Consider the following 20,777-nt stretch of genomic DNA (forward strand, 5'->3'; position numbering starts at 1 on the left):
TCCAGGGAGCCGAGACAAGTACACATAAGCCCCAGGATGCAGAGGGTGGTCCCAGGTAGCTGAAACAAGTGAACACAAGCCCTGAGACATAGAGGGCAGGCCTGGTGAGCTGAGACAAGTGAACACAAGGAGCGCAATGCAGAGTGTGGGCTCAGGGAGCCAAGACAAGTGTACACAAGCCCCACGAAGCAGAAGGTGACCTCAGGGGCCTGAGGGAAGCCCACACAGGTCTCTGCAAAGCAGAGTGCACAGTCTGGGAGCCAAGAATAGATCCACATAAGACCCCATCTATCAAGCTTTGTCTTGCAGTGCAGTGCAGGGCAGGACTGGGGAACAGAAGCACCAGCAAAGATTCCAGGGACAAGTAGGGGGCTGGCAGCAGTGAAGATATGCTGAGAGGGCTTTGACACAGCTGTGGAAATAGATGTGTGTAACAATGCTAAAGCTAGACGGACTGCCCAAAGACAGAAGGACTGCCCAAAGACATACTGAACCCAGACACCCCAAAACCTACTAGTGGAAACTGAATTTCCCTTCAGAGAGATGAGATATAGGTACATCAATGAGAACACAGGCACAAGCTCCCCTAACCAGGAAAGCATCCCAGTACACTAATCCAACCCCCATCCACTGGGGCAGAATCCACAACCAAGAAGAACTATGACCTTGAAAACTTTTTTTTTCTTATAAATCACAGTTTATTCCACTTACATATTTCTACCTTCACATTAGCCTTTTGTGGTGGTGTGGAGTTTTCCTCTGTTTTTCCTGTAAACAAAAAACTCATTTTAAGATTTATTTTTCCTTTTTCAACCCTTTTTTGGGGGATTTCTTGGATTTTGTTTTTGCTATATTTGACTGCTTTTCTTATAGTTCCTTACCAGTTGTAGCTATTCCTGAATATGTATAAATCTTTCACATATGTCTATTTATCTTTGCTTTTCTATTTTTCTTTTCTCTTGTTTTTACCCTCTTTTCCACCCTTTCCTTTACTTTTTTTCTCTTCCCTATTTTCCTTCATTTTCTTTTTTTCACCAAGTACGTTAAATTCTTGAGCTCTCTTTGCTATATTCCCCAGTTGGCACTCTGCTCAGGCTCAGTTTTTCAGATTGAGCATTAGCTAGCTCTGGTTTTAATTGGTTGATATCATTTTTCGTTTCCCTTCTTTACGAAGTCAGTCTCCTGTACTCTTTTCTTTAGAATACTTTGCTTGTAACTTTATGTGTGGAAGTGTGTGTATATGTCCCAGTATTTCTGTAATTATCTGCTTGATCAGCTTGGTCTCCTCTGATTAGAACACAGGCAGACGTCACCCCAAAAAGAAGTCAACACAAACCACTCAACCAACCTTTCCCTCCAAGGGCAAAAACCAAGAGGAAGAAGGAATACAACTCCAAAGCCTGGGAAAAGGAGACCTCAAGTGGAGCAAGTTAGGAAAATAATGAAAAGACAGAGAAATACAGTACAAATGAAAGAACAAGGTAGAAACTTACAAGACCAAACACACAAAGAGGAAATAAGCAATCTACCTGAAACAGAACTCAGAATAATGACAGTAAAGATGCTCCAAAGACTTGAAAATAGAATGGAGAAAAGGCAAGAAACAATTAACACAGTTAATACAATCACCAGGACATAGAAGAAATAAAGAATAAGCAAACAGAGATAAAACACAATTACTGAAATTAAAAATACTCTAGAAGGAATCAATAGCAAAATAACTGAGGCAGACTGGATAGGTGAGCTGGAAGACCGAAAGGTGGAAATAACTGCTGAAGATCGGAATAAAGAAAAAAGTATGAAAAGAATTGAGGATAGCCTCAGAGACATTTGGGCCAATATTAAACACACCAACATTCGAGTTATAGGGGTCCCAGAGGAAGAAAAACAAAAAGAAAGGCACTGAGAAAATTTCTGAAGAAATTATAGTTGAAAACTTCCCCAACACAGGAAAGGAAATAATCAAGTCCCAGAAGCGCAGAGAATCCCTTACAGGATAAACCCAAGGAGAAAAACATTGAGACACATATTAATTAAGTTAACAGAGATTAAGCACAAAGAAAGAATACTAAAAGCATCAAGAGAAAAGCAACAAGTTAACATACAAGGGAAAACTGATATGATTAACAGTGGATCTTTCAGGAGAAATGTGGCAGGCCAAAAGGGAATGGCAAGATATATTTAAAGTACTGAAAGAAAAGAAATCTACAACTAAGATTATGATACCCAGCAAAGACCTCATTCAAAATTGATGGAGAAATCAAAAGCTTTACAGACAAACAAAAGTTGAGAGAATTTAGCACCACCAAACCAGCCTTACAACAAATACTAAAGAGAATTACATAGCCAGTGAACACAAGAGAAAGAAAAGACCTACAAAAACAAACCCAAAACAATTAAGAAAATGTCAATACATTTTCTTAATGTATTGACATACATTAAGGAACATACATATCACTAATTACCTTAAATGTAAATGTATTAAATGCACCAACCAAAAGATACAGACTGACGGAATGGATACAAAAACAGGATCCATATATATGTTGCCTACAAGAGACACACTTCAGACCTAGAGACATATACAGACTGAAAGTAAAAGGATAGAAAAAGATATTCCATGTGAATGGAAACCAAAAGAAAGCCAGAGTGGCAATCCTTATTTCACACAAAATAGACTTCAAAATAAAGAATACTATAAGAGACAAAGAAGGATACTACATAATGATCAAATGATTGATCCAAGACCTAACAGTTGCAAATATTTATGTACCCAACATAGGAGAACCTCAACACATAAGGCAAACACTAACACGCATAAGAGGGGAACTCAACAGTAACACAATAAGAGTAAGGGACTTCAACACACTGTTTACCAATGGACAGATCATCAAAACAGAGAATCAATGAAGAAACAAACCTTAAATGAAACATTAGACCAAATGGACCTAACTGGTATCTTCAGGACTTTCCATGCAAATGCAGAGGAATACAATTTCTTCTCAAGTGCACATGGAACATTCTCCAGAATAGACCACATCTTGAGTCACAAGTCAAGCCTCAGGAAATTTAAGAAAACTGAAATTATATCAAATGTCTTTCTCTGACCACAACAGTATGAGAATAGTTATCAACTACAGGGAAAAAACTGCCCAGAACACAAAATCATGGAGATTAAATAATACACTACTAAATAATGAAGAGGTTACTGAAGAAACAAGGGAAATAAAAAGATTTCTAGAAACATATGACAACAAAAATATGATGACCCAAAATCTATGGGGCTCAGAAAAAGTAGTTCGAAGAAAGAAGTTTATGACAATACAATTCTACCTCAAGAACCAAGAAAAGCACTGAATAGACAACCTAACAACAACTAAAGCAGCTGGAAAAAGAAGAACAAAAAGTCCCCAAAGTCAGCAGAAGGAAAAAAATTATAAATATCAGAGCAGAAATAAATGAAAAAGAAATGAAGAAAACAATAGCAAAGATTAATAAAATTAAAGCTAGTTCTTTGAGATGATAAACAAAACTGACAAACCACTAGCCATATTCATCGAGAAAAAAATCAAACTAACAAAATTAGAGATGAAAAAGGAGAGGTTACAACAGACAAGACAGAAATACAAAGGATCATAACAGAATATTATGAACAAGTATATGCTAACAAAATGGACAACCCAGAGGAAATGGACAGATTCTTAGAAAAGTTTAACTTCCCAAGGCTGAACCAGGAAGAAATAGAAATTATGAACAGGCCAATTACAAATGATGAAATCAAAACTGTGATTAAAAATCTCCCCAAAAGCAAAACACCAGGGCCAGATGGCTTCACAGGGGAATTCTATCAAGCATTTAGAGAAAAGCTAATGAATATTTTTCTGAAACTCTTCCAAAAAATTGCAGAGAAAATAACACTTCCAAACTCATTCTACAAGGCCACAATCACCCTGATACCAAGAACAGGCAAAGACAACACAAAAAAAGCAAACTACAGGCAAATATCACTGATGAACACAGATGCAAAAATCCTCAACAAAATTCTAGCAAACAGAATTCAACAAAAGGCTCAAACACCATGATCAAGCCAGGTTTATTACAGGGATGCAAGGATTCTTCAATATACGCAAATCATTCAATGTGATGCACCATATTAACAAACTGAAAGATAAAAACCATATGATCATCTCAATAGATGAAGAAAAAGCCTCTGACAAAATTCAGCAACCATTTATGATAAAAACACTTCAAAAAATCGGCATAGACAGAACCTGCCTCAACATAGAAAAGGCCATATATGATAAGCATACAGGAAACACTTCTCAATGATGTAAAAATAAAAGCATTTCCTTTAACATCAGGAACAAGACAAGCATGTCCACTCTCACCACTAGTATTCAACACAGTTTTGAGAGGTCCTAGTTATGGCAATTAGAGAAAAGAAATAAAAGGAATCCAGATCGGAAAAGAAGTAAAACTCTCACTGTTTGCAGATAACAATACATCAGTTCAGTTCAGTTGCTCAGTCGTGTTCAACTCTTTGCGACCCCATGAACCCCAGCATGCCAGGCCTCCCTGTCCATCACCAACTCCCGGAGTCCACCCAAACCCATGTCCATTGAATCGGTGATGCCATCCAACCATCTCATCCTCTGTCGTCCCCTTCTCCTCCTGCCCTCAATCTTTCCCAGCATCAGGGTCTTTTCAAATGAGTCAGCTCTTCGCATCAGGTGGCCAAAGTACTGGAGTTTCAGCTTCAACATCAGTTCTTCCAATGAACACCCAGGACTGATCTCCTTTAGGATGGACTGGTACTATAAATAAAAACCCTAAAGATACTATCAGAAAATCATTAGAGCTAATCAGGGAATTTAGCGAAGTCAATACACAGAAATCACCTGCATTCCTATATACTAACAATGAAAAATCAGAAAGAGAAATTAAGGAATCAATCCCATTCACCATTGCAACAAGAACAAAAAATATCTAGGAATAAACCTACCTAAGGAAACAAAAGAACTATATACAGAAAATTATGAGACACTGATGAAAAAAAATCAAGGATGACATAAACAGATCGTGAGACAGTCCATATTCCTAGGTAGGAAGAATCAGTATTGTGAAAATGACTATACTACCAAATGCAATCTACAGATTCAATGCAATCCCTATCAAATTACCAATGGCATTTTTTCACAGAACTAGAACAAAAAATTTCACAATTCATATGGAAACAGAAAAGACCCTGAATAGCTGAAGCAGTCTTGAGAAAGAAGAATGGAGCTGGAGGAATCAACCTTCCTGACTACAGATTATACTACAAAGCTACAGTCATCAAGACAGTATGGCACTGGCACAAAAACAGAAATAGGGACCAATGTAACAAGACAGAGAGTCCAGAGATAAAACCAGGCACCTATGGGTACCTTATTTTTGACAAAGGAGGCAAGAATAAAGAATGGGGCAAAGACAGCCTCTTCAGTATGTGGTGCTAGGAAACCTGGACAGCTACATACAAAAGAATGAAATTAGAACACTTCCTAACACCATACACAAAGATAAACTCAAAATGGATTAAAGACCTAAATGTAAGACCAGAACTATAAAACTCTTAAAGGAAAACAGGAAAAACACTTGATGACATAAATCAAAGCAAGATCCTCTATGACCCACCTCTTAGAGTAATAGAAATAAAACAAAAATATACAAGTGGGACCTAATTAAACTTGAAAGCTTTTGCACAGCAAAGGAAACTACAAACAAGGTGAGGTGAAAATACAACTCTCAGAATGGGAGAAAATAATAGCAAAGGAAACAACTGACAAAGAATTAATTTCCAAAATATACAAGCAGCTCATACAACTCAATGGCAGAAGAACAAACAATCCAATCAAAAAGTGGGGGAAAAGACTTAAACAGACATTTTTCCAAAGAAGACATACAGGTAGCTAACAAACACATGAAAAGATGCTCAACATTACTCATTATTAGAGACATGAAAATCAAAACTATACTGAGATACCACCTCACACCAGGCAGAATGGCCATCAAAAAGTCTACAAACAATAAATGCTGGAGAGGGAGTGGAGAAAAGTGAACCCTCTTGCATTGCTGGTGGGAATGTAAATTGATACAGCCACAATGGAAGATGGTATGGAGATTCCTTAAACTAGGAATAAAACCTCCATATGACCCAGCAATCTCAGTCCTAGGCATATACCCTGAGGAAACCAACACTGAAAAAGACACCTGTACCCCAATGTTCATTGCAGCACTATTTACAATAGCTAGAACATGGAAGCAATCTAGATATCAATTGACAGATGAATGGACGAGGAAGCTGTGGTACATATATACAATGAAATATTACTCAGCCTTAAAAGGAATGCATTTGAGTCCACTGTAAGGAAGTGGACAAACCTAGAGCCTATTATACAGAGTGTAGTAAGAGGAAATATATATACCATATACTGACATATATATGGAGTCTAGAAAGATGGTACTTATGAATTTATTTTCATGGCAGCAGTGGAAAAACAGACATAGAGAACAGACCTTGGACATGGGGAGAGGGGAAGAAGGAGTGAGATGTATGGAGAGAATAACATGGAAACGTACAATATCATATGTAAAATAGACAGCCAATGGGAATTTTCTGTATGACTCAGGGAACTCAAACAGGGGCTCAAACTGTGACAATCTAGAAGGGTGGGATGGGGAGGGCGATGGGAGGGAGGGGACATGGGTTTACCTATGGCTGAATCTTGTTGATGTTTTACAGAAAACAACAAAATTCTGTAAAGCAGAATTATCCTTCAATTAAAAATAAAGTGGCAAAGAAAATAATAATCAGGAGCCACAGCAGCCACTGCTATAGTGTATTCTAGAGAACAGAAGCACAAAATGGTGTATGCTCTTGGTTAGATTTCTCAAACTTTATTCATTTACTATCAACATGATTTCTGCAACATCCAAGTACTGTTGTTGTTTAGTCACAAGGTCATGTCTCACTATTTTGCAACTCCATGGACTACAGCCCACCAGACTCCTCTGTCCATGGGATGTGCCAGGCAAGAATACTGGAGTGGCTAGGCATTTTCTTCTCCAGGGGATCTTCCTGACCCATAGATCAAACCCACATCTCCTGCATTAGCAGGTGGATTCTTTACCACTAAGCCACCAGGGAAGCCCCTCCAAGTACTATATCCAAGTGCTGTACCTTAATACTTTTCTTTAAATCAACTTACTTTTTAAAAATTGGCCTCATTCTAAAAAGTTATACCTATGAAACTACGGGTTTCATGTGTTCTATTTTTTTGTAATATATATACACTAACCATTAAAACAAAGTATTCATACCATTAACCACCCTACATCACCTTTGAAACCATATTCTAAAACTGCTTTATGGTTGCTCTGAGACCCTTGGGAAGAGATTAGGTAGCGATTTGTGGTTTTACTTAATTTTTGTGCTACTGGCAATGATCACTTACAAAGGTTTGCAGAACATACAATTGAAACCAACCAAATAACAAAAATTCATCCCAGTAACACTGAATATTTTCAAGGGAAGTCCTAAATTGTTTAAACCTAAACAGACAACCTGGCAATTTATCTTTTATTTAATCCCTCTATTTTCTCAATCACAAATGAAAGTCAGATTGGGAATAAAGGCTGAATTTGTGACCTAGACTCAAGAACAGAACCAAGGGAAGGAGAAATACACTAGTGGGTTTTGGACTGAATCACTAGCATTTCAGTCAAAAGAAATGGAAAGCATGCAAATCATTCAAGTGAAAAACTGTTATCTTCAAGACAGTGAAACACCCCCCCTGAAAATGCAAACCACAATCAGTTATTAACCAACACCTTTCAAGTCTGTGTTAGAAACCAAGAAGTTCTCCATCACTCCGACAACAACCACTGACCAGAGCAAGGAGAGAAAACTTCAGTCACTGATTACATCTACAGATAATTTATAGATGCAGTTTGGAGCCAGTCTTAAATCCACCATATTAAGAGCCACACTACACACTTTTAAAAAGTCATTCCTACAATGCATTCTATTAAGATCACTAACCTCTTCATTTCATCTCAGATACGCAGATGACACCACCCTTATGGCAGAAAGTGAAGAGGAACTAAAGAGCCTCTTGATGAAAGTGAAAGAGGAGAGTGAAAAAGCTGGCTTAAAGATTGTGGCATCTGGTCCCATCACTTCATGGGAAATAGATAGGGAAACAGTGGAAGCAGTGGCAGACTTTATTTTTTGGGGCTCCAAAATCACTGCAGATGGTGACTGCAGCCATGAAATTGAAAGACACTCACTCCTTGGAAGGAAAGTTAAAACTAGATAGCACATTAAAAAGCAGAGACATTACTTTGTCAACAAAGGTCTGTCTAGTCAAGGCTATGGTTTTTCCAGTGGTCATGTATGGATGTGAGAGTTGGACTGTGAAGAAAGCTGAGTGCTGAAGAATTGATGCTTTTGAATGTTGGTGTTGGAGAAGACTCTTTAGAGTCCCTTGGACTGCAAGGAGATCCAACCAGTCCATCCTAAAGGAGATCAGTCCTGGGTGTTCATTGGAAGGAGGGATGCTGAAACTGAAACTCCAATACTTTGACCACCTCATGTGAAGAGTTGACTCAATGGAAAAGACCCTGATGCTGGGAGGGATTGGGGGCAGGAGGAGAAGGGGACGACAGAGGATGAGATGGGTGGATGGCATCACCAACTCAATGGACGTGAGTTTGGGTAAACTCTGGGAGTTGGTGATGGACAGGGAGGCCTGGCGTGCTGCGATTCATGGGGTTGCAAAGAGTCGGACACGACTGAGCGACTGAACTGAACTGAACCTCTTCATTGAAGGAAAAAAAGATATCCTGCACCTAAAATAAACAAGTTATTATGGAGACTATGAAAAGATCAAAGAGTTGTTTATAATCTAGCATGGGAAACAAGACATATTTTGCAAACAGTAGTGCTTATGACTACTGAGAAATTTTTCCCCCAACATTTTGTTACAAAAAACTTTAAACATATAGCAAAGTTCAAACAATTTCATAGTGAACATTAAACTAATCATGACTGAGACTCTACCATGTTTACTACATTTGCTTTGGGAAAAAAAAAAAAAGTGAAAATGAAGTTGCTCAGTCGTATCCAACTCTTTGTGACCCCATGGACTGTAGCCTATCAGGCTCCTCCGTCCATGGGATTCTCCAGGCAAGAGTACTGGAGTACTTGCCATTTCCTTCTCCAGATCTTCCCAACCCAGGGATTGAACCCAGGTCTCCCGCATTGTAGGCAGACGCTTTACCATCTAAGCCACCAGGGATCCAATCCAAGATATATTTTTTATGAACTGCTGGGATTTTAAAAGTGAGCCTATGTGTATTGAAGAATCTTAGTAGGTCATTTTAGGGTTGCCTCTCAAAAATGTTTGCTGATGATATGCATGAACAAAAAAGTTGGAAAACCACAAACCCAGTGTTCAACTACCCAGCCAACCTCTAATCAAAATCTATTCAGAGCTCAAAGGCCATTTTATGTCTCCACATCTGTGTCCACTCTCTGAACCATCCTTTCCAGACCTCCTCAAGGCTCAGTACCAATCTGTGAAACCTCCCTCAATTTTCACACTCTCAACCAGAATTAACCAATACTCCCTACAGGGACCATATTTTTCAATCATGAGCAATTAGCTCACAGTATCTGCAACTTTGTTTTCAGCTTGTCTTGTTTTCTAAAATCTAACCTTCTTGAGGGTAGTGATCCCCTTACCTCACTCTGAATCCTCAGCAATCAACATATTACTAGCCTATCGGTACTCAATGAATAACAACAAACAGCCCCAAACCTGTCTTTACCCAGGAGCCAGAGAAGATTTTAGTCCAATATGGAAATGATTTAATCTGGCACTTTAGAAGGCTTCATCTTAGAGCACTGTTGCTAAGAGCATGAGCTTTGGAGCCAGATCGCCTGGGCATGTATCCTAGCTCTGCCATTTATTGCCAGGTGACTCTGGGCAAGTTCCTAAACCTCCTGTGCCTCAGTTCCCTAGTTTGAAAAACGGATAATACTGTTTCACAGGTTATTGTGAGGATCAAATGAGATAATTTTCATTTGATAAAGCACCCAGATTAGCAGCTGGCACACAGTGAGCATTCCATCAACTTTAGTCACTGTTGACAGCAACCAAGTTAATAATGACAATGAGGTAAAAAGTCCTTAAAGATGGAGTGGTAGCAGTGAAAACAAACTGGAAAGAATGGCCATGAATGGACAACTACTGAAAAAATATCCCGTCAGGAAGGCAAGCAAATGGAGTCTGATATATATATTTCTTCCACTTTGTATTGAGATAGCTTATGATTGAATTTTTAAAAAAAATTATTAAAAACAGCTATAATCTACCCAGCCTACGCACGTATTAGATGCTGAGCACAAGAAGTCTAGCATGACTGGACTTTAGCCAAAAGCTGTATGACCACTGCAAGTTTCTTTATGTGGGTCTTTCAATCCCTCAGCTGAGATTTTTTCCCCTCCTCATTACTCCACCCAGCACCATTTCCTTAGTTTATGATTCCAGTTCCATGTCGTTTTCTGACTGTGTGCACATCCTCAAGAGCCTTGGTTGGGGAATAGGTTTGTGGTTCTGTCCTACTCAACCCTGTACTACTTTTTTTTTTCCTGCCCAACTCCTTTAATTCTCAAGCCTTGCTATTCCCTACACGTAGGAACTTGAAACTTAAGAGTATGGGAAAGCAACAAAGCAACAGCAGTTGTACCAAGAACTGGGGGTGCTGCCAAGCTGTTCTCCAGGCCCCATATGCAGTGACCCAATGCAGAGATTAGACTGGCCCCCATGAGGCCTCACATGCTTGATATTCCCATTTGCTTCTGCTCACTTTCTTTCTCTCCTTTAAAGAAGCCTCTTCCCAAGCCTGCAAGTAATTCAAATCCAATTCATTCTTAAAAGACCCAGGTGAGGTCCAACTTCAAGAAAGCCTCCTCTGAGCATTTTAGCCCAGATATTGCCCCCCAACACACATACACCAAACAAGTACTATACTTACAATCTTTACCATAAAGCGTAATCACATAACACATTTATATCATTGAATAAATGTTTCATGTGTATATTTTGATTTTCCAAGGGCAGGAACCATGTCTCACATGTCTTTTAAACCCCTTACTCTTAGTGGGTTAAAACTTGTTGAAAAGTGAACCAGTCGGTTTGTTTGTTTGTTTAGGCTAAGGAAAGATGAGATAGAAACAGGTTGAAATGAAAATGGTTGAATGGACAGATGGGTGCAAAAGAAGCAATGGTTCAAAATTCGGGGAAAAGTTGTAGAAGAAAGGTGTTCAATTAACATGTTTAACTGATCTGCTGCAGGGTTGGAAAGAGAAACAGAAGGATGTCAACTGGAAATTTTGAAAAGGGCATTTCAGCTTGAGGCAGAAAACAGCAGGAGAAAGATGGAGCTACAAAAGAAATTCTGCTAAAATCCAGAGATAGGCCAACTGGGTAAAGGGGGTTATTGGGACGACATGGGCAGAGAGATGTGGTTATGCAGGTGAGCCAATCAGTAGGGGGTGGTATGAAGGGTTGGGTAGATGGATAAAATGATCAAGGGTGCTTAGGCAAGTGGGTTAGCTGACTGGGCGGTGAGTGGGTAAATGGGAGAAAGGTAAGTGGGTGGGTGGTTAGGTGTTTAGTTGAGGGAATAGGTGTGGGGCGAGTTATTTAAGATCCGGCCCCTCCCTCACCTTGACCCGGAAGCGGATGAGTGCTAGCCTCACGCAGTGGCTCAGGCAGGCCGGTGGCAGGAACCAGGCCCGAGGAGGAGGGGTGCCCTTGTTGCCCACGTGTCCCACGATCAGTTGCGCTGTCTGCCGCTCGGCCTGGCACCGACGGCCCCATTCGGCCAGCCGGTCCTTACCCAGGCCCCCGGGGAACATGACCACCAGCTCCAGGCCGTCGCCGCCGGGATAGGCACAAGCCTGACAGAGCGCTGACAAGTAGCCCAGCATGGCGTTCCATTGGCCGCCACACACCCAATCCGTCTGGTAGCCGCCATAAAGCCGCGGCAGCGCTGAGCCCGCGTCCACAAGCACCCGGGCCCCGGGCAGCGGAGGGGGCGGCGGCGGCGGAGGCGGCGGGTGCAGGCCGGGGTGCGCCTGGCCGTGATGGTGGAAGTGGTGAGCGGGGTGATGGTGCCGAGTAGGCCCCGCACCCCCGGAGTAGGCGCCCAAGGCGGCGGGCGGGAATGGCGGTTGCTGAGGCGCAGAGCCCCTGGCGGCGCGTGGAGCCCCGGGCGCTAGGGCTGCCGTAGGCGGCAGCTGGCGATGCTGGTGCTGCTGCTGCTGGCGCGAGACCGTGCGCGCGAGTTTGAGGAGGTCCACGGGCACCACGGCCCCAGGACAGCGCTTCTCCAGGAACTCTTGGAAGCCCTGGACGCCCATGCTTCGTCGGTGGGCAGATGAGACGGCGGCTGCGCGAGCAAGCTAGGCGGCGATCTGGGCGCGAAGCTGGGGGCGGGCGCGTGCGCACTCCGCGGGGGGCGAGGGGGCGGGGAAAGGATTCCCGAGGGGAGGGTGAGCTAGAGAGGGAACGAGGGCGGGGTGAAGAGGAGACAGCTGACTGGATTTGGGAGGAGAGAAGGGGAGAGGCCGACCGGACTCAGGAGAGGCTGGGAGGATAAAATCGATGACAGGCTCTAGTCACTTCTTTTGTATCCCTCTGCCGCCGCTCTTCACCGCTTCAAAAGGGGTAAAGCCTTTTCCTGCCACCTCCGGGAGCCATATTGCCTCTTCTCTGTGGTACACGCTTTCTAGTCGGAGGCGGGGGAGGGGGAGTAGCGGGGGCGGGGCAGGGAAGCGGGGCATCCTGGGAGTTGTATTCTCTTCTAAGGCTTCGGGATAAAGAGTTGGAACTAAATTACCACCTTCGTCTACCCTTGTATTCACTAGGTATTAAGGGGCGGGGCGTGATAAGCATTCAGGATTTGCACTCCAACTCGACATCCACCGAGTTGCTTCAGGCTGTTTATCGCCTTTCCCAGGAAAAGGAGTTTGGGGGGCAGTGATGCATCATGGGAAAGGAAGTAAAGTGGATTATTTTAATTCAGCTTAAGTATTATAAGATTCCCACGAAGGAAGAATTTTCCTTTGAGGGGAAGGAATAAAGTGGGTAGCACATTATAGAAAAGGACACATATGAAAGGTAAAAATGATCACCACCACCATTTCTGTGAGACCTTGATGCTGGGAAAGATTGAAGGCAGAAGTTGAGGACAGAGGATGAGATGGTTGGATGGCATCACCGACTTCAAGGGACATGAATTTGAGCAAACTCTGGGAAATAGTAAAAGGGAAGCCTGGCGTGCTGCAGTCCATGGGATTGCAAAGATTCGGACATGACTGAGCCACTGGATAACAATAACAATATAATCTTAGGTTGTAAAATAACCTTAGTTCTGTAATAAGCCACATAACTTTTTAGCTAAGGTAATTCTTTGAGGAAGAGTTTTTTGGCCCCAGTTTATGAATAGTGAGATTTACATTATTTATTTGCCCAAGGTAATGCAGAGACAAAGTGAAATGGGATATCCAATGTACTCGGGATCTCTTTGTTTAGGGAGATAAGCATCAACACAAATTAAACTACAAGTTGTACCCTTCTGGTACTCTTTGAGCTACAATGTCATATAGTTAGGACATTTATTTGCAACCACTATGAATTAATTTGTTGGGGAGCTCTTGAGAAAATAGCAGTAAGGGCTCCAATTCCAGACATAATGAAGGAAGGGTCTGAGAGTGGACTCTTGTTTAACACTTGGAAATGAATTGTCTGAGGAGACATGTGCTGACAGAGCAAGAGGCTTTATCAGGAAAGGGCACCAGAGCAGAGAACAATAGGGTAAGGGAACCCAGGAGAAGTGCTCTGCCACGTAGCTCGCAGCCTTGGAGTTTATGGTGATGGGGTTAGTTTCCAGTTTGTCTCTGGCCAATCATTCTGACTCTGGGCTCTTACTGGTGTTGCGTGAATTGCTCAGCCAAGATGGAGTGCAGTTAGGATTCTGGGAGGTTGGTAGGACATATGGACTGGCATCTTCTGTTTTTGACCTTTCCTGAATTCTTCTGGTTGGTGGTAGCTTGTTAGTTTCATGGTCCTTACCAGGAATCTCCTGTTGTTAAGATAACTCATGCAAGTGGCTACTACCTTGCCTGGCCAGGGCAGGTGGTTTCAGTTTTTCCCCTAACAGTACAGAATCATCTTTTGAAAAAACTATTTTTAGCATTCTCCTTGGTTGATTATGATATTGTGCCAGTCTTCTGGCTGACTGGCTTTTAGAGCCCACTGTTTCAATAGGAGGAGGGTAGCAAAGAAGATTAATTCTGTTCTGTGAGTAGTAGTCAGATCTGTCTTGGAATTTAATACAAGGCAGGAGATAAAAGCAGGCTAAATAAGAACACAAAAGTGCAGAACCCAAGAGTAGTCCAGGTGAAATGAAGTCTGAGACTAGTGTGCATGCATGCTACATTGCTTCAGTTGTGTTTGACTCTTTGTGACCCTATGGACTCTAGCCTGCCAGGCTTCTCTGTCCATGGTATTCTCCAGGCAAGAACACTGGAGTGGGTTCCTGTACCTGCCTCCAGGAGATCTTCCCGACCCAGGGATGGAACTCACGTTTCCTGCCATTGGAAGGCGGGTTCTTTACCAATAGTGCCACCTGGGAAGCCCAAGAAAAGTGTGACAGTGTTAATCACTCAGTCGTGTCTGACTCTTTGCAGCCCCGTGGACAAGTAGCCCATTGAGAAAAGTGTATGGGGATGCAAAAGCTGAAAAAGCATCAAACTCCATAAAGAAAGTCATCATAAAAGACTAGTGGAGATAGAACAAGCCAGATTGGCAAAGAATAAGTAGATATTGAAGCAATGCACATAAATAACTCTTGAGAAAACAAGCAGTGAAAGAGAGAGTAGTGCCTTGAAAGGATGGTGGATGGAAAGAATAGAGGTTTTTCTAGTATAATGGATACCTAAATGATTGTCTACTCAGCCCTCCTTTCCTAAGAATTAACCCTCTCCCCATTTACAGTTATAACAAAAACTGTCATGTTAACCATAACCATAGCTGACTGGGTCAAAGGCAGATAATGAATTCAGGCTGGGTCAATCAGAATCTCATTCTAGAAATTTGAAACTGGACCAAAGAGACCAGTTTTTCTTGAAATTTAAATCTTGGATGCTATCAGCAGTCAATTTTCCCATTAGATGAACAAAAGTAAAAGATGCTGGTCTGAAGGAAGGGAAGAAAAATGCAGACTCAGAAAAGAGATGGGAGATAGGAAGGCTTCATCATGTTTAAGTCCCAGGTTTTAGATCATTCTTTAGATATTCTTGTCCTTGGTTTCTCTGAAGCAATCTCATACCCTTACTATTTTTAAGGTAGAATTGAATTAGAAACTACTCATGACCAAAAAATATTAATTCAAGAACTGGTACCAGAAATGGGGTATGTCAAATTACAAACCCTAAACTGTAGGACTGGCAGAGATTGGAGATCTCTCGTATCATTAACTGGAAGTTTGCATTCTGTTATTTGGCAATGAAATAGTTGCTTATTGCTCTTGAGACTCAAAAACAGCAGCCCTTCTGCATATATCAAGAGTTTGGCAACTGTTGACGGTCAGATATTCATGGGCTTTGCTGACTTATAGTAGTAGAACTCTGTCTCACTTCAAATATTTCACTAATTAGGAAACTGGCATCCAGGCAGTTGGAATGAGGTTATCTATATAAGCAGATTCTTTACCATCTAAGCCACCAAGGAAGCCATCTATATAAGCCAAAGCCCCCAAATGTGAAGATCTCTTCCTCTGTACATGCATTCAGCTGAAATACAAGAGAAAGTGGGTAAGTGTAACATTCCCAGATCAGGTCAAAAAAGAGAAGCTTCACGTCCTTTAAATCAGCCTACTGTTTTCTATCTGTGCTCTGAACTGGACACCTTGAGCAGAATGCCAGGGAGAAGGACACAAGTGCTTAGGTACAGAGATAAGAAATAGAGCTGCAACAGAATGAGTCAGGTTACTCTGTTTAGCAAATCTAAAGATTCAAAGTGCATAAGTTGATTAGATTCTTGGCACTTATTAGCATTGTGAGTCCCCTCAAATGAAATCAACAGGCAGTCCTATGAGGTTTTGAAGATGAAAATCATACTTAGTGAACAGCGACCATGAGCCAGCAGTGATTCTCAAAGTATGGTACATGGACTAGCACATCTGCACCTAGGATCTGTTAGATATGTAAGTTCTTGGGCCTCATTCCAGACCTCCTGAATCAGAAACTCTTGGGGGTGAGGCCAGTAATCTGTGGTTTGTGTCTGTGTGCTCAGTCGCTTCAGCTGTGTCTCAACTCTTTGCAACCCATGGACTGTAGTCTGCCAGGCTCTTCTGTCCATGGCATTTTCCTGGTAAGAATACTGGAGTGGGTTGCCATGCCCTCCTCCAGGGGATCTTCCTGACGCAGGGATCGATCCTCTGTGGCCTGTTTTGCAGGTGGATTCTTTACCTGCTGAGCCATTGGGGAAGGCCAATCTGTGATTTAAGTGGTGTCAAAGATAAACAAAGGCTGACATTAGTTAAAGCAGTGAGAACAGATTTTATTCAGTTACTGACAGTAGGGGAAAGAGCAGAGCTCCATTCCATTTGTGCAGAGGTGACAGCATTTTAAAGGGAGAAGGAGGGAGGAGGAGTGAGGCGGGGCTCAAGTAGAAGCAGGAAAGGGAAAAATTACAAAGGGCTGGCCAGTGTAAATGCAGTTAGGCTAGCTGTGTCTGCTCATTGGCAATTATTGAAGTCAGTATTATATCCTCCCACAGTTCCTGAGAGAGAGAGGCCCTAGCCTTCATAATGATTACATTTCAAAGGATTGGTCCTTGAGACACACACACAGGGGAAGAATTCATAATTGTAAGCCCTTTTTGGTAAACACTCTTAAGAAAGAGAGGTCAGGAGTCTATTGTCAGATGTCAGCTAGAACAAGCTATACATTCTTTTTACAGCTCCAAGCTTTCCAGATGAAAACTGGGTCATCCCAGAGACTCTGACATGTTAACATATTAGAACATGTTAGAACCAGACATGGAACAACAGACTGGTTCCAAATTGGGAAAGGAGTATGTCAAGGCTATATATTGTCACCCTGCTTATTTAACCTATATGCAGAGCCCATCATGTGGAATACCGGGCCGGATGAAGCACAAACTAGACTCAAGATTGCCAGGAGAAATATCAATAACCTCAGATACGCAGATGATACCACCCTTATGGCAGAAAGTGAAGAACTGAAGAGCCTCTTGATGAAAGTGAAAGAGGAGAGTGAAAAAGTTGGCTTAAAACTCAACATTCAAAAAACTAAGATTATGGCGTCTGGTCCCATCACTTCATAGCAAATAGATGGGGAAACAATGGAAACAGTGACAGACTTTATTTTCTTGGGTTGCAAAATCTCTGCAGATGGTGACTGTAGCCATGAAATTAAAAGATGCTTGCTCCTTGGAAGAAAAGCTATGACCAACCCAGACAGCATATTGAAAAGCAGAGACATTACTTTGCCAACAAAGGTCCATCTAGTCAAGGCTATGGTTTTTCCAGAAGTCATATATGGATGTGAGACTTGGACCATAAAGCTGAGCACTGATGAATTGATGCTTTTGAACTGTGGTGGTGGAGAAGACTCTTGAGAGTCCCTTGGACTGCAAGGAGATCAAACAAGTCAATCCTAAAGGAAATCAGTCCTGAATATTCATTGGAAGGACTGAGGTTGAAGCTGAAACTCCAATACTTTGGCCCCCTGATGCGAAGAACTGACTCATTGGAAAAGACCCTCATGATGGGCAAGATTGAAGGCAGGAGGAGAAGGGGACGACAGAGGATGAGATGGTTGGATGGCATCACCGACTCAATGTACGTGAGTCTGAGCAAGCTCTGGGATTTGGTGATGGACAGGGAAGCCTGGTGTGCTGCAGTCCATGGGGTCACAAAGAGTTAAACACGACTGAGTGACTGAACTGAACTGAGAGACTTAAAAGGCTAGAAGCCAAGTTTTGTCTAGTCTCTCTTTAGTGCAGGTGTTTGAATGGAGTGTTTGTGTTGAGTGTTTTTGCAGGTTGCACTAGTTCTCCAGATGATTCTTATGTACTCTTAAGTTTGAGAATCACTGCTCTTCTAGAGCAATCCCAAGGCCCAAGTACAGACTGGTAAAACAAGAAGCAGCATCAATATAACTGACTCTCATAAGTTTTTCTACACCTGTAATTTATTTCCTTCCTTCCTTCCTATCCAGGTGGAATGGTGTATACTCGGACCGGTGACTGGATAAAGGTGTGCCCCTTTGCTTTCCTAAAAGGAAACTTTGTGGTTAATCTAAATATTTCTCTATTATTGCATGTTAGATCTATTGGTGGCAGTCAAGTTATAAAGAGGTTGCAGGATCCACATTTAGATTGCACTGAACTAGATGAAGAAGGGGCGTGTCCATGCCATGTTGTTGCTCTGGATGCAGTAGCTGCAAGTGATTGGCAGTTGTCCACAGATTGTTAGGTGTGGGCATTTTGGAATTGTAGATATGGGGGAAATGGCATATGTGTTTATAGGGCAATCAAAAGGAGGACTGTATGTAAACATCTATTTTGTCTCTTCTATACCCCTTTGCTACCCTTTTCTCTACCTTACTCTCATGGTTGCATCGGGAGCCATTCTTTATGTATCTTCCCAGAGAATTTGGGATTGAGCTGGAGGAGGAAAGATGAAAAATCCTGGCTGCATTTCAGTACCTAATTTATTTGTTCCTAAGGGCCATCTGCATTATCCTTGTGTTTTGTGAGATACCAGCAACTTTATAATAAATTCCTCTTTTTGTTTAAGCTTGTTCAAATTGGGTTTCTGTTACTTAAAAACACGAAACATATAGCACAAGAGAAACTTTATGCTAAACATAGGCCATAGAGAGAGTACAGTAAACAGAGGCCAAAGCCCTGAAAATAAAAAGGGACAGTGAATGTCACAGAATAGTGGTTAACGTGTGTGCTTTGGAGCTGAGATCTGGGCTTCAAAACCTGTTCAACCCCTTACTTGCTATATAACATCAACAAGTTATTTAACCTCTTGAGCCCTTAATGTGTCTGTGAAACATAGACTCATTAAGTTTTCAACAGATTTATTTGGTACATACTATGTGCCAGGAATAACACTTTAGTTAAGTTAGTGTTAGTCACTCAGTCGTGTCTGACTCTTTGTGACTCCTGGACTTTAGCCCACCAGGCTCTTCTGTCCATGGAATTCTCCAGGCAAGAATACTGAAGTCAGTTGCTATTTCCTTCTCCAGGGGACCTTCCCGACCCAGGGATTGAACCCGGGTCTCCCGCACTGTAGGCAGATTCTTTACCATCTGAGCCACGAGGGAAGCCCACTATGTGCCAGGAACAACACTAGGCTGGGAGTAAAGAGTTCTCAAGACAGTCAAGGAGCTTAGAAGGGAGATGTTAATGATACTTACCTCAGAAGCTTGTGAAGATTAAATGATATAATAAAGTGTTTGGCACAGTAAGCACCTAACAAATCTTAAAGTGAAAGGTAGAGAGAAGCGGTTGCATGGAGAGGTCACATTGGATTAAATCTTATTATCTTCCACCTAAGTAGTTGACTAGCTGTCTAGTTTCTGTAAGGGCCCCACTTAGCTTTCTTTATTACCCAAATCTTTGGGGCTGTTTGAGAGGCTGTAAGCTTATAATGGTAATAGGAAATAATTCATTAGAAGGTCTAATGAGGCTTCTGTTTCTTAAACTAGCAATAATAGCAGGGAGGTCATTTGATTAGTAAAGAAAACAATGACTGTGGTTCTCAACCCTAGTTAGGTTAATATGATACTAATATATTATCTGGGGAGCTTTTTAAAACAATACTAATTAGAGGGATGGGGCCCAGACACTATTTTTCTTTTACATTCTGGTAAAATACAACACAAAATTTACCATCTTAACCATTAAAAAAATTAATTTATTTCTCTTAATTGGAGGCTAATTACTTCACAATATTGTAGTGGGTTTTGCCATACAGTTCAGTAGTGTTAAGTATATTCACTTTGTTGTGCAACCAAGGCACTAATTTTTAAAAATACCTCCTGGGTGATTTTAATATGCAAACAGGGATAAGAACCTCTGAGCTGGAATGGAGAAATCTTACAAATACTGGTTAAATTCCTGAGTCTATTTCCTCATTTGTAACATGCATGTGAGCTAGTCTTTTCCAATTCTTCATCTATTTATCCCAAAGTCCTCTTCCTATTCAGACTATCATCTATGCTGTACTTCATTTCTGTCTTGAGCTCCTGTCTTAAGACCCACCTTCTGAATTTCCTCAACTCCTACTACTTGAGCTCCTCCTAAATTCTTTAGTCACAGATTTAATTATGTCATCTCATTCTTTTATATAATGCTCATTAATGATGGCACATTTTAAATGGGTTTTATGGTGTTTTATCCCCCAACTTAAATATTTTCATCTCTGAACCTCACTTTACATCATCTATCATTGCAGCCAATATTCAATCGTTCCCCAGTCGACTTCCTGTTGACTTGCAGATTGGGTTCAGCTTTGTTACATCTCTATGACTGTTTCCTCTTCTCTTTAGTGATATGTAAGGTCCCTTCAGGAGTTGTTACTGTTATATGAGCAAACCTACTATGTGCCAGGCACAGTGCTAA

At 41.5% G+C, this 20,777-nt stretch overlaps 1 protein-coding gene and 1 long non-coding RNA gene across 9 annotated transcripts in view; one reads left to right on the top strand and one right to left on the bottom strand.

Moving 5' to 3' along the window:
- Positions 1–12,577, bottom strand: part of FAM120C (family with sequence similarity 120 member C) — a 133,083-nt gene extending 120,506 nt beyond the window's left edge. For 5 of the 7 annotated variants that reach the window (XM_055565768.1, XM_055565769.1, XM_055565767.1 and 2 more), the window contains exon 1: positions 11,774–12,577. In XM_055565768.1, coding sequence (XP_055421743.1) covers positions 11,774–12,469 — 696 coding nt within the window. In that variant the 5' untranslated portion in view covers positions 12,470–12,577. Of the gene's footprint in view, positions 1–696; positions 769–11,773 lie in introns of those variants that run through there. The other 2 variants (XM_055565772.1, XM_055565773.1) reach the window with 2 other exon arrangements.
- A 79-nt stretch (positions 12,578–12,656) lies between these two features.
- Positions 12,657–18,962, top strand: LOC129640417 (uncharacterized). 2 transcript variants are annotated; one of them, XR_008708789.1, is made up of 4 exons: positions 12,657–12,776; positions 15,770–15,925; positions 17,076–17,979; positions 18,359–18,959. It is a non-coding gene; the product is annotated as an uncharacterized LOC129640417 (long non-coding RNA). The 2 variants fall into 2 exon arrangements; XR_008708788.1 differs by having other exon boundaries at positions 17,076–18,962.
- The last annotated feature ends 1,815 nt before the right edge of the window (positions 18,963–20,777 follow it).

This window comes from Bubalus kerabau, chromosome X (genome assembly GCF_029407905.1).
Source record: "Bubalus kerabau isolate K-KA32 ecotype Philippines breed swamp buffalo chromosome X, PCC_UOA_SB_1v2, whole genome shotgun sequence".
NCBI lineage: Eukaryota > Metazoa > Chordata > Mammalia > Artiodactyla > Bovidae > Bubalus > Bubalus kerabau.